General features: G+C 40.5%; 2 protein-coding genes across 4 annotated transcripts; one reads left to right on the top strand and one right to left on the bottom strand.

Moving 5' to 3' along the window:
- Positions 1–1,796: 1,796 nt before the first annotated feature.
- thtpa (thiamine triphosphatase) lies at positions 1,797–3,922 on the bottom strand. Of its 2 annotated transcripts, none has more exons than XM_055037432.1 (4): positions 3,786–3,922; positions 3,051–3,120; positions 2,423–2,911; positions 1,797–2,305 (listed from the first exon to the last, which is right to left on the bottom strand). In XM_055037432.1, the coding sequence occupies exons 2-4, from the start codon at positions 3,118–3,120 to the stop codon at positions 2,205–2,207; spliced, it is 660 nt and encodes a 219-aa protein (XP_054893407.1). In that variant the 5' UTR covers positions 3,786–3,922; the 3' UTR covers positions 1,797–2,204. The 2 variants fall into 2 exon arrangements, with proteins under 2 accessions (XP_054893407.1, XP_054893408.1); XM_055037433.1 differs by having other exon boundaries at positions 3,831–3,921.
- A 1,659-nt stretch (positions 3,923–5,581) lies between these two features.
- zfhx2 (zinc finger homeobox 2) lies at positions 5,582–21,872 on the top strand. Of its 2 annotated transcripts, none has more exons than XM_055037388.1 (5): positions 5,582–5,744; positions 9,221–9,379; positions 11,063–11,123; positions 11,855–15,981; positions 18,771–21,872. In XM_055037388.1, exons 1-5 carry the CDS (start codon positions 5,739–5,741, stop codon positions 19,170–19,172), a joined length of 4,755 nt encoding a protein of 1,584 aa, XP_054893363.1. In that variant the 5' UTR covers positions 5,582–5,738; the 3' UTR covers positions 19,173–21,872. The 2 variants fall into 2 exon arrangements, with proteins under 2 accessions (XP_054893363.1, XP_054893362.1); XM_055037387.1 differs by having other exon boundaries at positions 9,221–9,388.
- Positions 21,873–22,099: the final 227 nt, after the last annotated feature.

Genomic DNA, 22,099 nt, shown 5'->3' with positions numbered 1-22,099 from the left:
ATTTTAAAAGCGGCTGCACACCCAAGGCTGGTTTTGTCAGTGGATGTGGTAAAAAAAAAAAAAAAAAAAAAAAAAAAAAGATTAGTAAAAAAAGATTACTTTTGTGAAGCACCTCGCAAGTTTTCAGAAGATTTCAATCGATCTGATTCCTCTTTTAGAGACCCCACATCAGCGAAAACTTTTAGCTGCACCTTTCCTGTGCTGGTGACATTTGGTCACAAATTTGTGACATTTCTCAGCAGTGGTCGCGGGCTGCTCAAAACCATTCAGCCCACCGCAAATGGTCTCCGGGCCGCTCTTTCGACACCTCGGCTCCGTTTTATCAAAATTCTCCAGAGAAGAGAAATACAATTTTGCGTCATCACACAGTGAAATTGTAGTAAGTATGAAGCGACAATTCATTTGTCCTACTCTCAACTACCAAAGTTGAATTTTTATTTATTTATTTTTTTTGACAATTTGCACATTATCTGTAAACTTAATATTGAATTGTTAAAGCTTTGCCTTTAGAACATTGGAGTACATATAAAGCCCTGGAACCTTTCCTAAGATACACGGGCGAGTGACTGAACAGACGCCTCAAAGGGCATTGTCTATTCGAGCTTCATTATCAAGAGAGACTTCCTCTTTTACAAACTTGCTGCTTTGGTTAACCAAAAATAGCCATCAAACATAATTATTCTTGTTCCCCTAAATTATCTGTATTCATCATTGTAGTTGCTGTTCTCCTTCTCACTAAATGATTCAAATTCATATCGCGTAGAAGCCTTTCATCTGAAGATGGGGAAGTTATTGAGGTAAAACCTTTCCAAAAAAAAAAAAAAGATTAAAAAAAAGCTCAAATATTGTCAGGTTTATTTGAGCAGTGCTGCACTGTTAGACTATCACATGATCCGGTGTTTGCATGGTGCATTTTTTTTTTGTAACTGGTTTAAAATAGCGACTGCTTTTGAGATTCAATTAGCGCACATGGCAGCAAACGTGACTTGGTGAAACCCTGTTTAACTGCATAGTGAGTAGCCTTTAATTTGAGTATGCATATGTACTAGTTTGGCATTAAGAAATTATTTTAGCAAAATCAGAGGTGACACATCTAAGAATTTTTATAAACTTGTTACTGCAGCTGTAATTTATATTGAAAGGCAAACTTTGTTTCTTTGGTGTATAAGTGCAAACACACAGAGGCCAAGTTTTTTCTTGCACTCCTCAAAATGGTAATGACAAAGAAACATGCGAATGAGATAACAGCTGATCTCCAAAAGTCTCTGAATTTTGATAAGTCGGCAGATTCTCATCTAAATGCATTTATACATACAGTCAAAGGATCTCGAAAAGCTTTAAGACAAGAGAAACATCTCCATAATGACCATAAGTTGAGATCTTCTTACAAACTGATTTAGATAAAATACTAGAAAATACCATCAAAGGACTATTTGACTTTTTGTCAAAAGAAAAATGATCCCTCCACATGGATCTGAGGTGAATGAAAGAATGGAGATTTGCAGTAAAGTTTGGCATTATTGTTAGCAATAATGGAAAATCTGTGGCGCTTTCTCTTCTAAAGGCTCAGTAAACTTAATTACTTAAGAAAATCCTCTGATTTGGACTAGTTTTAGGCTTCTTTGGCTTAAATTTACCAGTGGTACAAATAATTGTCGAGGTTACTGTGAAAAAAAAAGAAAAGAAAAGCAGTTTAGTAATGCTAACCAGAACCGGACTAGCAGATGCTAATCAACTTCGTTTTTGGCTCCATAGCAACATGAATTGTAATAGATGACAATAACATAAAAGCAGCATTAAAGACATAAGAATTAGTTGTTTAATTTATAGTGTGCAATGTCAGCATACTGTTTGCATTGTCGCAGGAGTGCAGTGTTAACCTGCTCTACATTAAGATGCAGTCAACAGTCCATAAGAGTGGGAATGTCGTCTCCGATTGACAGATAAAAATAGATTACCCTTTTTGGAAGAATGAATAGTTCACATAGTGCTGTGACTGGCAATGACATTTATAAGAATGTTCATTAGGCTGGAGCAACTGCAGTTTCATGACAGGTTCATTCTCAAGCATTTTTTACAATTACCCAGAAACTGCATTTTGATACAATCCACTCTGCTTATCCAATAACGACATTAACTCTGTAAAATATGACCAAGTACAGTGAGGGACTATTAGAATCAGTGGTATTGTGCAGTATTTTTTTCTATAAAACGTGCGCGCTCAGCAGTATTGCATATTGCTCTGGACGATATCTTTTAAGGTAAACGGTCATTTTTCCTTCAACTCGCCTCTCCTCGTTCAGACCTGAGTGGGAAAAAAAAAGGAACCAGAAGAGAAAATCTTCACTAATCCAGAAAAGATAAAAATTATGTTACAGAAATAAAGCAAAGAACACAGATAGCCTGACAGCTTTGAGCTCACCCAGCCTTTGAGCGGTGTGTCTGATCTTTTCTTGTGCAGACTGTATGTCTCCCCCCTCTGGAACAAGGACCTCTATCTCCCCCACATGGTAGCCAAAGTCAGCTTGGTCTAGATCTATCTTCACCCCATCCTCTCCTTTCAAAGTAAATGACCTCCGTGTGGTGGTAAACTCTGCGAAGCAACACAGCTCCAACTTGCTCAGCCAGGAGTCGTCTTCGTCAGAGGGGGGAACATCCACATCGCAGTCCTCATGTGTGTCTTTAATCACCTCCTTCACTCTCTGGTAAATGTCAGGCAAATTCGTGATCTCCTTGTATCGAGTACACAGAGACTGTTCTCTTCCTGGATCTGCGGCGCCATTGACCGGATCTATCGGACACTTGAGCTCCCAGGATTGTTTCCGTCTGCGCAGCCACACGTCTCTCAACGTCAGTTGAAAATCCGGGGTGTCAAAATACTGATCGTGAAACCGCTTCTGCCCGACACAATCTGCAAAAAGGAATATAAAGTTAGAAACCGATGGTTAAAACTAATGAAATTCAACTGAATATGTCTGGAATGGCTGCAGGTGCAAACCAAGAGTTGGGAAATTATCAGTCAGCTCATATAAAACATTTCTTATACTTGCCTCCGATGTCCTCTATCGCTTTCAGGGTGTCAGAGTCGAATAAAAACTTTTGTTCCACTTCCACGCTCATCTAAAGAAAATACAGCACCATCAGCCTAGAGATGGTTCCAAATAAAGCCAAAGTGTTTCCAGACTTTAAAGGACAGAACAACACAGCAATAAACATATAGGCATATCTTTTTATATAGTATCCAATTTCTCCTTGATTTTCCAGAACAATCAAAAATCACGATGTGATTTCTGCAGAATCTTAATTTTATTCATGTAGAAAGCTTTATCTGTGACTGCCACCACGAGTCATTTTAAAACTCCTGGTAATTTTATTTTTAAACTTTAAAGCTGTATCAGTCTCAAGATATATTCTCAAATAGTCAAGCTCTTCTGAAACAGGTTCTGGTTAACAGCTGAAATGATGGTGCTTACCTCTAATGCACCTTTTGAAAGTGAATATCCAACTTTTATGTTTTATGATGGAGGTAAAGCAGTATATATTGGTGCCTTGCAAAAGCACAAATACACTTCATGTCATAATATACTAATGTATTTTACCAGTGTTACGTTTTAAATACAAAATAACTCGAACATACAATTAACTTTTTATTTTATTCAATTTTGAGAAAAATAATAATTTGAGCAAACCAGTCATAGTATTTAAATTAACAGGTCGGCTAAAAATGCAGTCATTTTTGTTGGGTTAGTAATTAGAATAAAACAAAATAAAATAAAACAACACACCTGCCCTACGAACGGTCCGAAACATATACCGTAGAATCTGCATACCTTCACAGGCGACCACCTTTCAATTCGGACTTTTCTGACTCAAAACCCGAGTTTTAATGGTAATCCGGACCAGTAAGCTGAATCTATTTTTGCTCAGGCGCATGAAGGGGCACCTATGGAGGTGTTCAGGATAGTCAGCGGCCGCCTCGTCGGTGCAGAGGCGCACAGATGGTGCAGTTTTAATCCCCGCCGCTTCATAAATATTTATTCCGCACACTCGACTGGTTGATGTGCGCCACACCTAACATTTGATTGAAAACATGTCATAATTCGCGCGGGAGGCGCCGAGCAGTGGCTTTGCTGCTTTGGCTCCATTATTCAGCTTTAATTAACTCGTCTGAATGTGTGTGACGATCCAAGTTGGCAGAATGGGGGCTCATTTATAATTCACCTTTTAAAGTGGGAATGAAGAATGGTTTCATTTTAAAGGGCATTCCGTCTGATCTGGTCATCGACATGTTGTTTTGTCGTAATGGGGAAATTAGGCGACCGGGCTGTTTGTTCTTATGGTAATTGCATTGGCCATTAAACACTTCCTGATATATAAATAATGTGTGATATCTGTGGAGTTACATAAGGGTTTTCATAGTCATGTATGGAAGACCAAAACTGCTACAGTCAAAGAAATAAATTCAACCCAAAAACATTATCTACAAATTAGAAAATTCTATGCTTTAGAAATATCTGTATATCATAAATAAATGTATTTGTAATTATTAGAAATATGCCATTTTTGATTATGATGATGATTATTATTACTCAGAACAAATTGTAAAAAGTTACTCATATTTAATATTGCACTCTAAATGAAAACATAAATAGAAACAAAAACACAATCAAGACCATTTCAGACCAATCTTTAATTATTGAACTGTTAGAATTAAGTCACTGATTGAAATTCGTAGGCTAGGCTAAAACAATTAAGATTATGTAGCCGTGCTACATGTAAGAAAAACAATTATGTTTTTGTTAATACAAGTAATATTTTTATGTCCATGCTAACTCACTATAAAGTTCATAAATTGGATTTATTTAGTTAAAGTACATGCAAAGACCTCTGGGATAAAATCTTAATCATGCAGTTCCTTCTAATATTCAAGGTCAACTTCCTACGTAATTGAAACAAAATGATTATAATGATAAAAGATGTGTTGCTAGGAAACAAAAAATATCTATTTTTGTAATATCATAATATTAAATTTAAAAACAGAATTGAAACAAGTTTAAGGGGTGTCAAATATGAATAACATTTTTGATATAGAAAGAAGATTAAAATTACAGCTAATATATGCTATTGAATTAATTAATTTGGTATTGTTTGGGGGGGTAAATCGAATAACATTAGCACACTTTTACTTTGGTTCGCATTTTTGGCTCTTAATTGAGCATATGTATTACACATATATATATGTTGCGTTTTCTAAATTACTCTATCAGTAAATGATAAATCAGTGTAGCAGGCACACTGATTTATCATTTATAAATGATACTTAAGTAATTATTTCAAGATTCCTGTGAAATATAGATAGCAAAACAATAAAATCTATAAAATAAATATGCAGTATTGACATTCTAAGTCGCATATCAATAGATATCTATTTATTAATTTGTGTTTTTATACATAGAAAGAGAGAAATATAAGAGTCTTTCATGACTTATTCATTTACTGGATTTTGGCACTTCTCGCCCTCCATAACGCATGTGCCCTCTGAATGTCAGCAATCAGCCTTGGGGGGAGCTGTGGTCTGTTTACTAGAGGGAAGAGGGGAAGGAGAGAGGGCGAATGAAGGGAGGGGGAGAACAGAGGAGAGCAGAGAGAGAGCGAGAGAGGGAGGGAGGGCAGGCAAGAAAACTTTTCACTTGTGAGGATCCACAGAGGAAGCGTGTGTGCGTGTTGGAGCGGCGACCATGCAGGTAAAAACGCATTAGCTAATTGCTCCGAACTTAATTAAACGAGATCCGCGGTCGGTTAATTGTGCCCGTTCGAGCGCGGAGAGTGGCCTGCGACTGTTAGACGAGCGAGTAAAACGACGGATCGTGCCCCGATACTAATCCGATCCATAATAGAAATCCTACATTAAATACCAAACTTTTTTTTTCTTCTGCCCCCTCCGTCTCCGTTTCGCCTGCTCTCCCTGCACCACCCCCATCGTCGAGGCGAACGCGACGCACGTACTCCGCTTTCAAGTAGCTTTTTTTTCCTTTTTTTTTGGGTGTATCGTTTAATTCTCTCGCCAATTACGTGTTGGGAGCTGCTTAAATAAGAGTTTAAAATGCCCATGTGTTGCGCCGAAAGTGTTTAAGGTGTGGAAACGAGCGCTAGGACGCAGTTAAATAGGGGGTCTAGCGGGGCGGCGAGGGAGGAGGGGGTTCGAGTGTTCCCAACACATCTGTAAGCGGAGCCCACGTTCATTAATTAAATGGCTTTAGTCGGGCTAGGCCTCCATTTACGCTGCTGAGCAGCAGGCGGCGGGCGGTGCAACCCTAGATGCCCGATTGGCAGCCCACAATCAGAGGGGGAAGGAAATAACCAGAGGCCGAGGTTGTTTTTCTTTTTGTTGTTTTTTTTTTTTTTTTGTTTGAATCCGAAGTTTAGTAAGAGGTCTTTTGTTTTCGTTTTTTTTTATGGCACGGGTTAACTCGATCGATGTTTTCCAGCTCCCACCTGGCCCGGACAGAGTTTGTTTCTAGGGAGTGGAGAGCACCCAGTTGGAGGCAGTTTGAGCAACGGTTAATTATCAGCGCCTGCTAACAGGCTAGCTAGCCAAGTGACACGGCTGTTAACAGCTCCGGCTCTTTTGTTTATTAATTTAACGACGGCCCAGCCCAAACCGAGAGCCGATTGGAGATTATGCTGACGCTTTGCTCGTCTTCTTTCGCAGTTTTAGAGAAGTGTGTCCGTCGCCGCAGGATTATTTCGTGGTAAACTAACGGCTAACGAGCATTTCCAAGCAGCGCTGTAATGCGACGTTGCAGGGGGGCTTCACAGCCTAGCTTGCTAGCTAATTGATTCGGTCGGCATAGCTAATTAGACTACTCATTAATTAGCCTCCTAAAGGCAGAGAGACCCCAAAAAAGCTGCTACGTTGAGGTCTTTATTGTTAAATGTGTCACGGAGTATTAAATATGATGTACACAATGCAGGGGTAGGCTCATCGAAATAGTATCCGATCACATATCCCCGCTAGCTTGCTAATTGGCATGAGTAGGAAGTAAGGTGGTAGCTGTGTTGGTATTTTTCCTCACGGGCACGGGCTGCGTTTTTGGCTGCATCTGTGATTACTAATGCTGGCAGAAAAATGCATCTACGGTTTTCTTGAAATGCATTACTGCCGGATGTCGTCTTCTTTTTTTTTAATGAACACAATTGCATGTTGTTGTGTTGAAGCAATGAGATCTGAAAATAAACGGCCCAGTGTTTTTGTGGCATCTGTCAGAAGTAGTGCTGCATGGCATAATTTGCATTTCTTTTTACCTTGTTTGTTCTCCTATTTTTTTTTTTCTTTTTTTGTTTTTGTTTTTGCAGTACAGGTTGGTGCACATGTGCTCTGAGATGAGTCTGAATTTAGTTTGAATTAAAAGAGGAATAAAACATTAGCTCTTCCATGTGGGAACCTCATTATATAGACAGGTTCTTGCATTACAATGTGAAATTTGAGCAGGTTATGGCAAACAAATAAAAAGGGGAACCTCCCATAAACACATGGGCCAATCTGGCGATCCCATGCTGTCAAAACCTTATATAGGAAAACAAACCAGAGACAAATTTACATACTGCAATCTAAGAGATTTCATTAAAAAGATAGATGCAATTATTCATTGCAGTAATGGTATATAAAAAAAAAACAATGTTGCAACCTGATTTCTTTAACTTACCAATTAGCAAAGTTCTCGAGTTATTTTCAAGACACAGGCTTCCTTCTGAATGTGTAAAGTACACATGGTCCCAACGACAGGTGTTCAAGTTAAAAATTAAGATTCAATGTTTTAAAAGCTGAAAACAACCAGGTGGTTCTGTCTTTTCAATTTACACTTAAACTCGTACACAGTGTTGACTACCTCAGCATCACAAGAGCTGTTGCCTTTTTTTTTTTTTTTTTTCTTCATATATTGCCACAAATCAACAAACACTATGAAGCGATTTGAACACGTTCCGGTTTGTTCTGATCACTGTGACCGCCTGAATTTTACAAGTCAGTTGACCGACGTCTGTAAGTGGAGGAACGACATTCATATTGCATTCGTCTTTAAAAGTCCACGTTACGGCTGAAAGCTAAAATGAGCTCCTCCGTGCCACTTTTAGCAGAAACCGGAGCTCGCCGGGACTATTTTTACATTCATTATTTGAATTTGCTTCTGGCTCTGTTAAAATAAAATGGAAATGACAACCTGTATATGTTTACTTTATTGAAAATGTTGCAAACAAAACCAAAGCACTCCGTAAAGGGGGCGGTGCAGCCAGCGGCCTAATGACCAACCGGATAATTGGAGGACAAATGGTGGCATGAACCTCGTTCGAGTATCATGCGTTTTATTTCTTTTAAATACGTATATCTTATCAATATTAGAGAGTAGTCATCCTCTAAAGTTAGTAGACATCTCCAGGTGCTTATTTTGGAGAATATACATTTTATGGATTTTTTTTTTTTGGTTCAGCTCTTTGTATAGAAACTCCAGTATAACAAGCTAATAGTTCCTGGCTATTTCAACAGAGTACTTTAAGTAGCTTGGCAGTTTTCTGCTCATCAGACCAGAGAACAGCTTTAACTTAATTTGATGGATAGCGGGTACTCACACTCTGATTTATTTATCTTTGCATTTTTTTTGTGCGTGTGTGTGACTAAAAGCTTTTTTTTTTTTGAAAACTAGACCAAAAGTATCCTTCTTCCAGCCAGATGGCTGGCAGTACAGAGCAACAAGTGGGGGCAGCACTTGCTACCCTGACACTTCAGCATCTAATTGAAAGTAGTTTAGAAAATGTTGGTGGATTTAAAGAAGTAACTTTTGCCTATTCGTGTGGGTAAAGATTTGACGTTAAGGAGGAATAACCTGTCTAAATATAATGCTGATCTGAGATTAGTTTGTATTTTAACTAAATAAACTCCTTCTTATGGATTGACTCTTGAGATGGTTGAATGCCTTTTTATTTAGAGGGTTTCATTTTGACTTCAAAGGACAAAAAATAATGCATTTCCATTTGTAAGTTGAAATAAGTTCCAGGAAACGAGCCGTGGGGAGCATAAACAACATGCGTTCTCAGAGTCTTTGATGAAATTACCCCAGTATCAACCAGCTATTAACGGGCCCGCTATGAAGCTTAACCAACAAGTGCACGAAAGTATTTTTAGAAGGAGGAGCGTGATTCACTGACATTCGTTTGTATCTGTCAGGAGGAGCCTGGAGAGACGGTGTGCAGTGAAAGGAATGGAGTTGCAAAGTGGCTGTGCCCGCTGTGCCAACAAGGGCAGCCTGACAGATTTTCCTTGTCTCAACATCTCACTGAGCAACACAGCGTACTTCCATCGTGTGTGGACAGACTGCTGGACATTGTAAGTTTGGTATGTGACCATCCGCAATATCTTGCATTACAAATGTCATAATTGATGGCTTGATTCATTTTATTTTTATTTAATCTTTTTTAACTGTTGTTGCTTTCTAATTACATTGCTTAACCCAATAATTGCAGTCAGTGGAAAATGTCAAAGATCTGGGTCCTATAGATGTAACATTATGCGTACAAAAAACTACTACAAATTGAAAATTATCTTGTGTTATTAAACAAAAATAAAATAATAAAGAAAATAAAAAAAAACTCACTGCTTCCATTTGGATTAAGCAGAAAAGTTGCAGCCTGATGCATCTAATTAAAGCACTTCATTAATCATTCACCATGTGTGACAGTGTTTCCTGTAAAAGCGGGAGCTTTGGCAGTTTAGTAGTCTCGAAGTCTTGTGTCCGTTTACACAACGCCAAGGTGGGAAGACATCAGCAGAAGCAATTTAGCGGCTGCAGATTATTCACAATTTTAAGACAGTTTCTTATCTTCCCAGGTTGGAATGTTTTTGAACCGTGTTTGTACTCAAAAGCATGTTTGTAGTACAACCTTGAGAGATGGCTTTAACTCTGGGTACTAGCTCATGCCTTAAAGCCTTAAAGTATTTCAAATGAAAGCCCTTGGACGTCTTGAATTAATTTTAAAATAAGTTGGCCTTAAATATGTTGGTCAGGGTTCTTGCATTCTGTTGTGACAGAGCCATTTAATCATAATCGGTGCAGTTTTCTTTTTTTTTCTTATGGGACTTTGCTGTTACGCAAAACTTGAGTCACATGCAGACATCTTCACTGCTTTGTGTGACTCTAGGTGGTTGTGGCTTCAGTAACTAGCTGCTAATATAGCTAGCGATATCAATATAGCTAGCTAGCTAACCAGCAAGAATAGCTAACATGGTGGAAAAGGTAAAGCTATCCATTATGTTAGTAATGGGTAAGTGGAAAACTTATTGCCAGTTTGCTGGACAATGTTTGACATAGCTGTTGGGTCATTGCTATTGCCAACAATTTATTCGTTAGTGATTTTCTTTTTGTACATTTCTGTCATGTTGGGTCTTGAATTCCATTTATAATGGTCTTAAAATATTGGTTAAGAAGTCTTTAATTGGAGTTAGTGAAATCTGCGTAAGCCTTGTAACTTTAAATTTGACTAAAATGGCTTAATTTTCTTAATCTTAAGATTACCCTTTGGTTAATGCTTATAACTCACAATTAGCAATGAAATACTTGTTAAAGTAGTCATTAGAGACAATTAACGAGAGGAATAAATGATGCAACACAAAATGTGTTAATATCCTGATAGGATTGGCAGCTTTAGGTGAACACAGTTTATTATTAGAACAACAATAGGCTAAGTTTTAAAGTGTTTATGGAGACACCACATTGGGAATAATGAGCCACCTCATTAAGTTACAAAAAAAAAAAACTTTAAAGAAAACACTTATTGTGAAGTGTTGGGGAGACAGCAAGTTTGTATTGGTGGATCTATTAAAGACGGGGTATGCTCTCGGGGTAATTTGCAAATTAAAGACTAGCCAGGCTTGCTATGTGTAATATAACCACACTTGCTTGAGTCACGCCCAAATGTGCTACATAATGACATTCGGCTCATCTGGCAGGAGCTGCTGCAGAGTCAAGTTTGTGATGGGAATTCAGCTGAACGACTCCTTCTCTTTTTACAGGCTGTTTTAAGACAGGCTGCGAGTGGAGCAGAGGAGTGCAAAGGTGTTCAGGAGACCACAGGTGAGTGTTGGGAATACCTGCAGTTAGTTAAATCATAAGTGGATATGACATAATCATCTATGTGTGCATTTTAAACTAACTGGATGGATTCCCAGACTAGTAAATAAGAATCCTGTAGTGCTGTGGAAAGTATTTGCACATTCATTGGCTTTGCTTTTTTTTTCTTAGTCAAATTTCAGATTCAAGATTTAATATAAAAGATGGCATGACTATATACAAAAGGGAGTTTTCAAATGACTATCAAATAAGAAAAAACCAAAAACAAACTCCAGACCAACATATATGAAAAACAAACCGTTTTTTCCACTCTTTGCCCTTGAAACATTTGTGAAAGCTGGCATTGAGTCCTTTACTTTGCATTAGTGAAACTTTGTCCCACTCTTCTTGGCAAAATACATTTAATTCAATCACATTGGAGGGTTTTCAAGAAGATCGTCACACCTCTTCTAAATCAATTGTAAGTCTCGACCACGCCAAAACTTTCTCGACTGCAAAACCCAATTTCACTTCAGCTTTGGGTGAAGATCCAGGATATTCTCCTTCAGAATTTGCTCGGGAGCTAAATTTATGGTTCCATCGTTTGGGTTCATTCAGGTCTTGAAACTAGGCGTTTATTATTTTTAAATTTTTTAAAATATAAAATCTTAAGAAATGGGGACAGCAGCAAATTAGCATTGATTTTGTTGATGTATATCCAAAAACATGAAAGTTGAGTCTTTTTTTTTCCCTAGATGCTGAATTTTCACAACTGATGTCCACTGAAGAGACCCATTCAGACCCCTGCCAATCTACAGAGTGTTCAGAAGCTAGTCAGACCCTTGCTGACAAAGAGATGGAGGAGGACAGCATAATGGAACGGGAGGGAGGTGACGCTGAGGCGGTTTTAGAAGAGGAGGGAAACTTACTCCCAGAAGCCAAACTGCAAAATGCAACTGAAAACTCAGAAATACCAGGCACGAGTGACAAGGCGGTTGGTAAAACCAGCGTTCCAGCTGAAAAAAGCACCCGGTCATTCAAATGCAATGCCTGCTTGGAAAGTTTCTCCAACAGGACTGCCTTGAGTGTTCATTATACCTCTGCATCCCACATTCAGAGGATGACCTCAGGCTCTGCAAAGCAAGGTGCAGAAGGCTCTACCCAGCCTTCCTCAGTTGCGGGTCTGTCTCGTCCATACATATCGAACAAGCCCTACCAGTGTGCTGTGTGTCGAGTCTCCTACAATCACGCCATCACCCTTGAGAGCCATATGAAATCTGTTTTGCATCAGACCCGCAGCAGAAATGCTGGCATGGTTTCAAACGGTGCAGTACCTGCTGCCATTTCGAGAAGTAGCAACACCAGCGCTCCGAACCCAGTAGTGACGACCTCTGAAAGCAGAGGCAGCTCCTTGGGTACCACCAGCAACTGTGCTGCTCCTGCGACGGTGATGGTGAGTGGCGCGAAGGATGGAGAACAGATTGCAGGTTCACAAGTGGCTCCTTCCCTCCTCACGTCCCCGGTGGCCTCAGCTCAGGCAGTCTCTGCCTTTCTCACCCTCCTCACGTCAACTCCCAGCACCCTGTCGCATTCCATCCTCCCGTCGCTGTTCGCAACGGGCGCCGCTCCCGGTACCACTGCGCCTCAGCTCGTGCCTCAGCCTCACATGGTCATGCCCCTGATTTTAAATGGGCTCCAAGCCCAAACTCAGCAGCATCAAGACAACCAGCAAGGACAGCTCCTTACGCAGTGCGTGCCATTTGTAGGCCTCAACCCAGCCCAGCAAGCCCTACTAACCCAAAGACTAAACAGCTTACAGAACCAGTGGCCCTCGTCGGTTGTTTCAGCTCACATGCAGCCCCCTCAGGAAGAGCAAGGGCAAGAGAGGCAGAGCAGCAATGAAAAGTCCTCGGATCAGATCAAGAATGGGGACAACGGGACTTCAGAGAACAGCAAGGGAGACAGACCTGAAGGAGAAACTGTTGATGAATCTGCACAATGTGCAGACGGAGAAGACAAAGGGAAGGTTGACGGCAATGACGACAAGGTGAAAGAACATCAAGATAGCACAACAGATGGCGATGGCTCGACAGATCAGTTGAATTCGAAAGGTGATAAAGAAAATTGCCTCAATCACTCCCGGGCAGCCACAGGTAAGAGCCTCCGCAATAACAACCTCTCGCCTTCAGCGTCTGTGGCCAGCCTCAGTCCGGTGGACTTAGACCTTACACTCAGCCCCGATTCCACCCCTCAGAAATCTCAATCTGGCACCACTCCTTGTGATTCACCAAAATCCAGCCCGAATATCAATGCCTTAACCAGCAGCCAAACTAATCTTCGTTGTAACGCCACAGAGGCCAACCATTTAGACCTTCCTGTACTGTCAGAGTTCCAGTCCGAGGTTCTGTGGGCATTCTTTGAGTCCCGTAGTGAGGCAGATGCTGCAAGTCCTCCTCATGAGGACTGTGAAGCACTAGGTAGAGAAGTGGGGCTTTCAGAGGAGGAGGTGCGCAGGTGGTTGAGCCATGCCCGGCAGACAAAGCAGAGAAGGAGAGCAGAGCTAAAACACATGGATGGATTTGCAAAACACAGTCAAGGATCTGATAACGACTATGATGACGAAGAAAACTCTCTCATTATCGCAGAAGGTGACGACGACGCTGAAGCTTCAAGTAGTCAGGTCATGGATTTGTCTGGCACAAGAGAGAAATGCAAGAGGAGGGAATCAGGAAGGGAGAGACGTGGCGACTCCGCGCTAACGTCTGACTCAGAAACCGAAATGTACACTTCTGTCATTGTTTCTGATGAGGAAAGCCAAAACGAATTGCTCAGAGAAGGTTCTGAAAGTCCTGCTAAGGACGAAGCACAGCGGGAGATGCACAGCGACAAGGGCACAGCTGGAGGAAAGGTGCTACGCTCCACAACTGTGTTCCTCTCTGATGCAGAGGACGAGTACGAAGATGATGAGGGTGGAGGAGCTCAGAGGGCTAAGAAGAAAAAGCGTAAAGGCGATTTTGAGCGAGATGAGGTGGAGTCAAAGAAGGAAAGACAGGACCCGGATGTGGATCTGGAGTTGGAGGCTCAAGGGGATCCTCCAAGTGCACAATCCGCAGTGTTGGACCATACTGAGATTCCCCCCGGTGCTCTACACTCTGTCCCTTTGTCCATTTCTCCATTTTCTACACAGTTCCTCAGCCCATATGTTCTTTCCCTTGCTCCCTCAATGGCAAGCAATGGAAGCAAAATATCAGTCTTTTCAAACTCCCCAACAATTTCTCGCTTTCCTGGCTCTTTACTCTCACAGTCTCTCTCCTCCCACAACCAAACCTCTCACTACCTGTCCAACGGAGATGATTCTGAATCTGCGCTGGATCTCAGCATAGGGAAAAACAATTCCAAGTATGCTACGTCGTCCTCATCTGTCGACAAAATATCTGTGCAGAAGGGACAGCTGTTGGACGGACTTGGCCTCCGACCCACATCCAAAGGCATGGTGGTTGTCCAGGTTAAACCAGAACCCGGGACTGCTGTGCCTTCAGCCAATAGCCCAATAAATCTGGTCAGCAGTAGCAGCTTGACAAAGTCGAACATTTATATGAGAGCAGATAACAGGACAAACGCCACTTTTGTGAAAGTGGAGAGAGACCGGGAGAAGGAGTCCGAGCTGCAAGAGAGGAAGTCCAAAGGAAAAAGGTACCGGGACATGCGCCGCTCAAGGACCATCATTCAAGCGGAACAGCTTGATATTCTGTATGGCTGCTATTTCAAAGACCCTAATCCTGGGAAGCATGAATTTGAACAGATCGCAGAGTGGGTTCATCTTCCAAAAAAGGTTGTTCAGATCTGGTTCCAGAACATGAGGGCAAGGGAAAGGAAAGGTGAGGTCCGGTTCATCAGCGATGGCACTTTGGCTGCTGTTGGAAAACCTCTTATCAAATTCACATGGCCTCTTTCTAAGCCCATATTCTCAAACAAGACTGCTACAAATAATACCGGGGGCATCCCAGCTACTCCAATTGTTCGGACACTTTTAAAGACGGAAAAAGAGCCGGAGAAAGAGCTGGCAAAAGCGGCCTTAGTGAAGAAAGTGATCCCAGTTCCCATCAAGCCCAAGGAGGTAGCCAACTCCACTGCAGGGTCTCCTGTGAGCAGCAGTGTTACTGCAGTGCCAAAGACCAAGCTTGAAGCCAGCAGCAATGTCAGTATGTTGAAAGTTGCATCCAAAGTCCCTACCCCTGTCCTCTTTCCCCCACCCAAGGAACCAGTTCCAATTGCCCCACGGCCCATCCAGAAACAAGAAGAGGAGAGTGAAGAAGAAAAAACTGACGAGGAGAAAGAGGATGACAGTGAAATGTTGATCAGACCGGGCATGGCTAACCGCATGGTACCAAAGCTGGCCACAACGCCCATTAACAACAGGCCTCCAGTCTCCACTCTAGTGCCACCAAAACAAAACGGTCTCAACTACTGGACCCCCAAAGTCCCCATAAAGATCAACACTCTGTCAAGAGAACAACTGGCCCTTCCAACACACACGCCACCTCGTACCATCCCCCCTCCTCCCACCCCTAGCATCGCCCCCGTCAGCCCAAACACACCCGGTTCCGCCAAAGCGGGGAGCCCGTCCACACCGATCATCGTGAAATCCAGTCCGTCGGAAAGCAGCTTTCTGTCCCACTCTGCCAGCCGCAGGCCACGCACCCACCTGTCCTGCCTTCAGCTGTCCATCTTGCAGTCATGCTATGAAACCTGTGCCCACCCCAATGCTATGGAGTGCGAAGCGATCGGCACAGAGCTCAACTTGCCTCTCAAGGTGGTGCAGATTTGGTTCCAGAATACCAGAGCCAAGGAGAAGCGCTGGAGGCTGCAGCAGGAAAAAATGGTACGTTCCAAACTTGACGTATTTGTCTGGTTGCTACTTTCCTGTATTACTCTGTTTTTAAGACAAACATTATTGCTGCAGTTATTGCTCCTCCTACAGCAATAATCTCAACAAAATAGGTGTTGCGATCTGAAACAGTAGTATTCTGGTCAGAACATTCATTTTTTGTTTTTTGGTCCTTTTTAGAATATTTCTAAGGTATTCTTCCCCTCTTCAGTAAATATGTAAAAACTTGAAGTTTCTCTAATCCACATAGGATCTAATTATAGTGCCGTGAGAAAGTATTCCCTCTTACAATCTGTACTGTTTTAGATCATTCTACAAATTTTAAGATTAGGTAAAGATAACATGAATAAAAATAAAATGCAATTCTCAAATTATGATTTTATTTATTAAGGTAAAACAAAAAATCTATTCAAGGCAATCTGAACCTCTGTAAAATTCAGTGTGCTCTCAATAGATTATCTAGTGCCAATATTGCCACGTGAATTAATCTTGAATGTGGAGTTTGACCCACTTTTTTACATTAGTATGGTGGACCGATCCTGCCAAATTTGACAGAAAAAATTTGAAAGAAATACATGGCTTGATAAAGTAATAGTAAAATTAGTATGCTAAATATTGCATTGAAAAATATTAACTTCCCCAACTCAACTGATTGATGTAGTGCAACACTAATATGCAACATCATTTCTATTTTTTTTTATCTTACTTCCAATCTTCCCAGTCTTTTTCTTTTAAATGCAATTTCTTTTAATTACCGTCACATTTTGTTTCATACATTTTTTCCCCCAAAATTTTTAAATATTTTTATTTACTGTCCCTTTTTCTTAACCATGCAGTGATTTTCAACTGTAATATTTTCTCTTTATATTTTCTACCCCCTTTTCTCTTTTGCTTATTTACTGATTCTTGTTTTTCTCATATTCATTATTTTATCTTTTTGTCAGAAAGTAATGTGATGGTAAATTTAAGAAAAATTAGAAACAGAATGTAATAAAATAATGAAATAAAGGAATCTAATCAAACAGGACTGGAAATGAGACAGGGAAATTAAATATTGGTGATTTGAAATCAATACTACTGAAAATAGTTGTTCCGCAGTAATTTAAGTTAACATTTTTTGGGGGGCGGCAGGGTTGCCATGTTTGGTACATTAATCAAGCCATTAATACTATTTTTTGCCAATTTGAAGGAACCATCTTCCATACTTTTCAAAGAGAGTTTGTTAAAGATCATGGCAAAGCATTTCAATAAGATTGAACTCCAAACTAAACCACTCGTAAACTTGCTGGTATAATCAAAGCCTGTGTGCCCTTAAGGTCCCGAATTGATAGCTGAACAATCATCTTCAGGATTTTCAAGTAGAGAGCAGAATGCATGATCTAATCAATTACAGCAGCTAGACCAGGCATTAAATCAGCAAAGTGCCATCAGCCTATCAAACACCTTCCAAAAAAAAATCCTCTTTTCCAGAGAATATATAATAACTCTTGGGGATCATCAAAATGCTTTTCAGCACATGGGGAGAAGGGCCTGTTTTATCAGCAGCTTTGGTTTCCCCTGGGGAACCAAGTCTCTAAATGTTGACTGATTAATAAGGACCATAAGTGAGATTTGTATGCCTGGAGATGTTCTGTGTCTTGTGAACTTCTGGGTGAGTCATCCATGTTCTCCTGGTGTAATTTGATAGGTTGGCCACTCCTGGGAAAGTTTACCACTGGGCCATGATATCTTCATTTGCAGATAATGGCTCCAACTGTAGTTGGCTGGAGACTCAGAGCGTTAGAAATGACCTTGTAATCCTATCCAGACTGTTGCTTTTCAGGGAGTATTTTAATTTGTTCATGAATTTCTGAAGATCCAAACATGGTGCGTTTCTTTTTAACATATTTCAGCCTACATCATGGTGTTGGACAGGGTGTGTTTAACTGAGCTCTTGGTTCTACAATCCAGGATTAAACAAAGGACTCAACTGTAATTCCATAAAAAATGCCAAGTTAATTTTAATCTCTCTTTTTCCTTAATAAGCCTAAACATCACAGATCCCCAATTTCAAATCCCCAAGATTTGAGGTTGGGGACTTCCAAAAGCTTAATGTTGGCTGCTTTATTCATTCTCTAATTTCCCATGTCTGTTTGGGTTCATATTCATATTGGACCACCAGGCTGAGTCTAAGTGCCTTTTCACATTTGATATCCGGTTTGATTGGGGACTAAAAATGGCAAAATTCGTGCGGTTTCCTCAATAACTGCACTGTCAAATGATTTAAACCTTTTGAAAAAACCCTGCCCCCCCCCCCCCCTCCCGCCACCCTGCATTCTGTGGTTCTGCACCAAGAACCATTGAAGGAGACAACACATAAACCTTTGAAGTAGACACCAAGCACAACTTCCTGTTAAGCAAAATCTTAAGAGAAGTGGATGTTTTCGTCCACTTTAAAGATCAGAATTGTCTTTGGCGAAAGACCACAAGCCACTTCTCCTACTAACACTAGACACCAGTAGGAGAATGCTTGGCATTCACATAAGCGTTCACTTCAACTGAACAAAGTGCTAGGTTTTTAGATGGACTGGAGTATCCCAGTTTGGTTCACATCAGAGTTCGATTGCACTTTCACACCTCCCCAAATGAACTAGACTTTCTAGGCAAACAGATGAGAGTTCGATTAAAGCAGACGAAACAGGGGTGATGTGAATGCAAACTATGTAGTTTGATTGCAGTAAAGCTTTCTTCCAATCTTAATTTGTCTTTTTCTACTCCCCCTTGTCTCCCTTGACCAACCGCAGTACCCCCTGTCAGATGGGAAAGTGGACACCAGCTCGGGAAGCTACCTTCACTACAGCGCCCTGAAAGCCAATCGGCCCATCCTTCCCAAGCCCGTTCAGCTAACGATCACCGATCCCACGACCTCTCCAGTGCCGGGCCAGCCCGCTCCAAAGGAAACCCTGACGGGCCACTGCGACGCCTGCAATGTCTCCTTCGAGTCGCGGGCCGCCGCCAGGGCCCACGTCTTCTCCCCACATCACCTGGCCACTTTGAGAACCACTAACTTTGGCCAACCCACGGCCCTGGTCAACAAGAACAGCTCGCAGGGTCCTCTCTCCACTGCCGTGACCAGCCCAGGAGCTGGCTCCGAAGGGGAGATCGTCATCGAGTTGCCACCCTCGACGGCCACCAGCAACAGTTAAAAAGACTCAGATCAGGCATGGTCTGCACATTGACAATTGTTGGACCCGTTTGGGCTCCTCAGATTTTAATAAACACATTTGAGCACTAATCCTCTAAATCTTTCGCTACGCCTCCCCCGCCCCCACTCCCCACTTTTTCTCCGCTACTCTTTGCTCGACCGTCACTTGGCCTGACATCATGAACTGAGCAGACTCTCTTTTCCCATGCTGCTTGTCACTTTATCAGCTGATTTCCTGATGAGTGTGCGAACCCTCTAAAGGTCTCCTTGACCCTTTCCCACCTTACCACAACAATTTCTGATCCTGACCCTGTGGTTATGTACTGACTAACTTCTTATAATTTGTAAAGGCACTCAATTCACAATGCTTGAGCTGTTCTATCCTAAAGACTGATACAAGTGTTTCTACTTTTTGGCAGTGGCCACAGTGAGCCCATAAACACTTTTTTGAGGTGACATGATATAATCAAATAAATAACTGCCTGGGTTTTTTTTCTCTCTCTCTTTTTTCCCCCCTGTGGAGTTGTTTTTTTCCCTCATGCCAACTTTTCACCTCTTCTTGGGCAAAGATTGCTTAGATATCACACAACTGGACTGAGCTGTTGGGAGAGGAGAAAAAGCTGGCAACAGCCAGCTTTTTGGTTGCTACAAGAATTATTTGTCTTTTCATTTGGGATTTAAAAGAGGTACTAGAGAGAGAGAGAGAGAGTAGGGCTGCAAACTTGTCCACAATAACATGTTCATAGTTTCATGACAATCTAAAAAAAATAAGACTGAGCTAAAAGGGTTTAAAGAAAGTAGAATCTGTGGCATACCGCACTTTGACATTTTACATTGTTTGAGATGTTTTTAAGCATTCTGATGCAGGTGTCTTTTTATGGAAAGATGCATTAATGCATGTTGGATGCCTTAATATAAATCACGTGAAATTGATTTTTTTTTTTTTTTTTTTTTTTTTTTTTTTGCTAATCAATTGTAATATGCTTTGGTTGTTAGTGTAATATACAAAAAAAAAAAAGACTTGTCAATGAAGAGCTTTTGTTTTCCAAACTTTTTACACCCATTCAAGGGGATATGTCTCTTTGAATGTCACAGCTGATATTCTATGAGTTCAGAAATTCTGCCTGTAAATCTTTCAGCGTTTTCTTGGCCAAGAACTGTAATTGTTTTTTGTTTTTGTCTACATTAAATTGTGTTTTTTTTTGTTTGTTTTTTTTTGTCAATTTTACATCCTCCCTAAATGTTTGTGTGTCTCATTTTTGGAATATGGCTCTTCAAACTTGCTTGGGAAATCTAAATGTTTTACACCTCCTGTTGGTGTGTTAGTAATATGGCAGCCTTAAATGGAAACCCCAACAGGGGAGCTTTGTAAATTGATTTCAACTCTATTTGGCACTAAGACTCAGACTGATTTCCCAATTTTTTTCCTGTTTCTTTTTTTTGTGGGTCTTTTTGAATACTGTAAAAGTTTTTTTTTTTTTTTTTTTTTTTTTTTTTAAATACTCGTTTTATTCTCTTGAGTGTTTGTTCAACGACAGGAAGCAATTACAACTGGCAGAACATTTTTATTTAGGTCAAAAGCCAGTCTAGTCAGATTGAGAAAGCAGGCCTGATTCCCCCTCGTTTTTTTTTAAAAGTCTGTTTCAAAGCAGAAAATGATCCTGGTCATGTATGTGCTGTGAAATGGGATGTTGTACTCTTGAAACCCATGACAAGGGAGAAGGTCGGTCATTCTTAGCATCATCTAGTGGTTTATGGGTACTCAAATCTAGAAAATAAATTAGGAAACAGAAAATGTATTCACTGAGAGCTAATAAGATGGTGCTGTGTTGAAGGACACAAACTAAAGATGTTTTCCTTCGGTTTAAGTTGTATATTAATGTTACTATTAATAGTTTTAACAAAAAAAGAAAAAAAAGCAAAACTAAAACCTGAACTTTTTGTAAAGAAATATATAAAAAAAACCTGATATTCCAAAGTAATCCTCACTTTGCTTTCTGTCATTCAGAAACCAAAAAGCAATCTTTAGGTCGACAGAGAGCAGGAGAGGTCCTAATGCAAACTGTAAAAACAAAAAAGGACGTCCCACAGCTTGACACTTGCACTAGTCCACCATTTTTGCACAAGCTACAGACGTGTGAGACGAACGCAGCCATCGCCGCAGCGGTGAAACAGAGGGGAACGATGTCCTTTTAACCAAGAGTAATAATTTGTACTTCTGTTGGAAACTGTATCTTGTGTGTAAAGCAAGGACTAGTGTGCTCAAACCTCAAGACTGGGATTACACACACACATATGCGCATACACACACAGACACGGTGTTGCACTGTCCAAACTAGATGTTTTTATGGAGATCTGCTTTATATTCCCTTATGTTTCATTGTCACTTTTGATTATCACTATTGTTAGAACTGTACTACTACTTATACAATTTATTATTACTACTCATCACTGTTTTTTTTTTGTTTGTTTTTTTTCTTATGGATTCATAATGGTTTTTAATGCCACCGCTCTGCTCAGAAAGAGTATGGTATTCCTATGAATATTGAACAATAATAGTGGCAGTGTTGTTATGAATTGTTAGATTTTATGATTAAGCTTAATTTTCCTCCTCACTTGTACCTGCCTTTGTGTTTGGTCTCCATTATGCTTTCTTTGTTATACAGAAAAACAAATAAAACCAGTTGAACAACAAAGCAAATCAAGTTGGTCTAATTTCATCAAACCTGCTGAAAAGATAACAGTGGTACTAGAGTACTGTTAGATCAATACAGTGGGGGATGCTTATTTGCATACAAGCTGTTTGGAATATATTTTGTAATGCAATTATATACCTTAGTTCACATTTTCATAGAGATCTCGCAAAAATGGTGAGCAATTAAAAAAAAAAGAATTTCTGGTAAGCATGCTAAAATATTTTGTTTTCAA

Source organism: Poeciliopsis prolifica, unplaced genomic scaffold, assembly GCF_027474105.1.
Source record: "Poeciliopsis prolifica strain line A6 unplaced genomic scaffold, Auburn_PproV2 SCAFFOLD012, whole genome shotgun sequence".
NCBI lineage: Eukaryota > Metazoa > Chordata > Actinopteri > Cyprinodontiformes > Poeciliidae > Poeciliopsis > Poeciliopsis prolifica.
The sequence above is the reverse complement of the archived record's forward strand: the minus strand, read 5'-3'. Positions and strand labels throughout refer to the sequence as shown.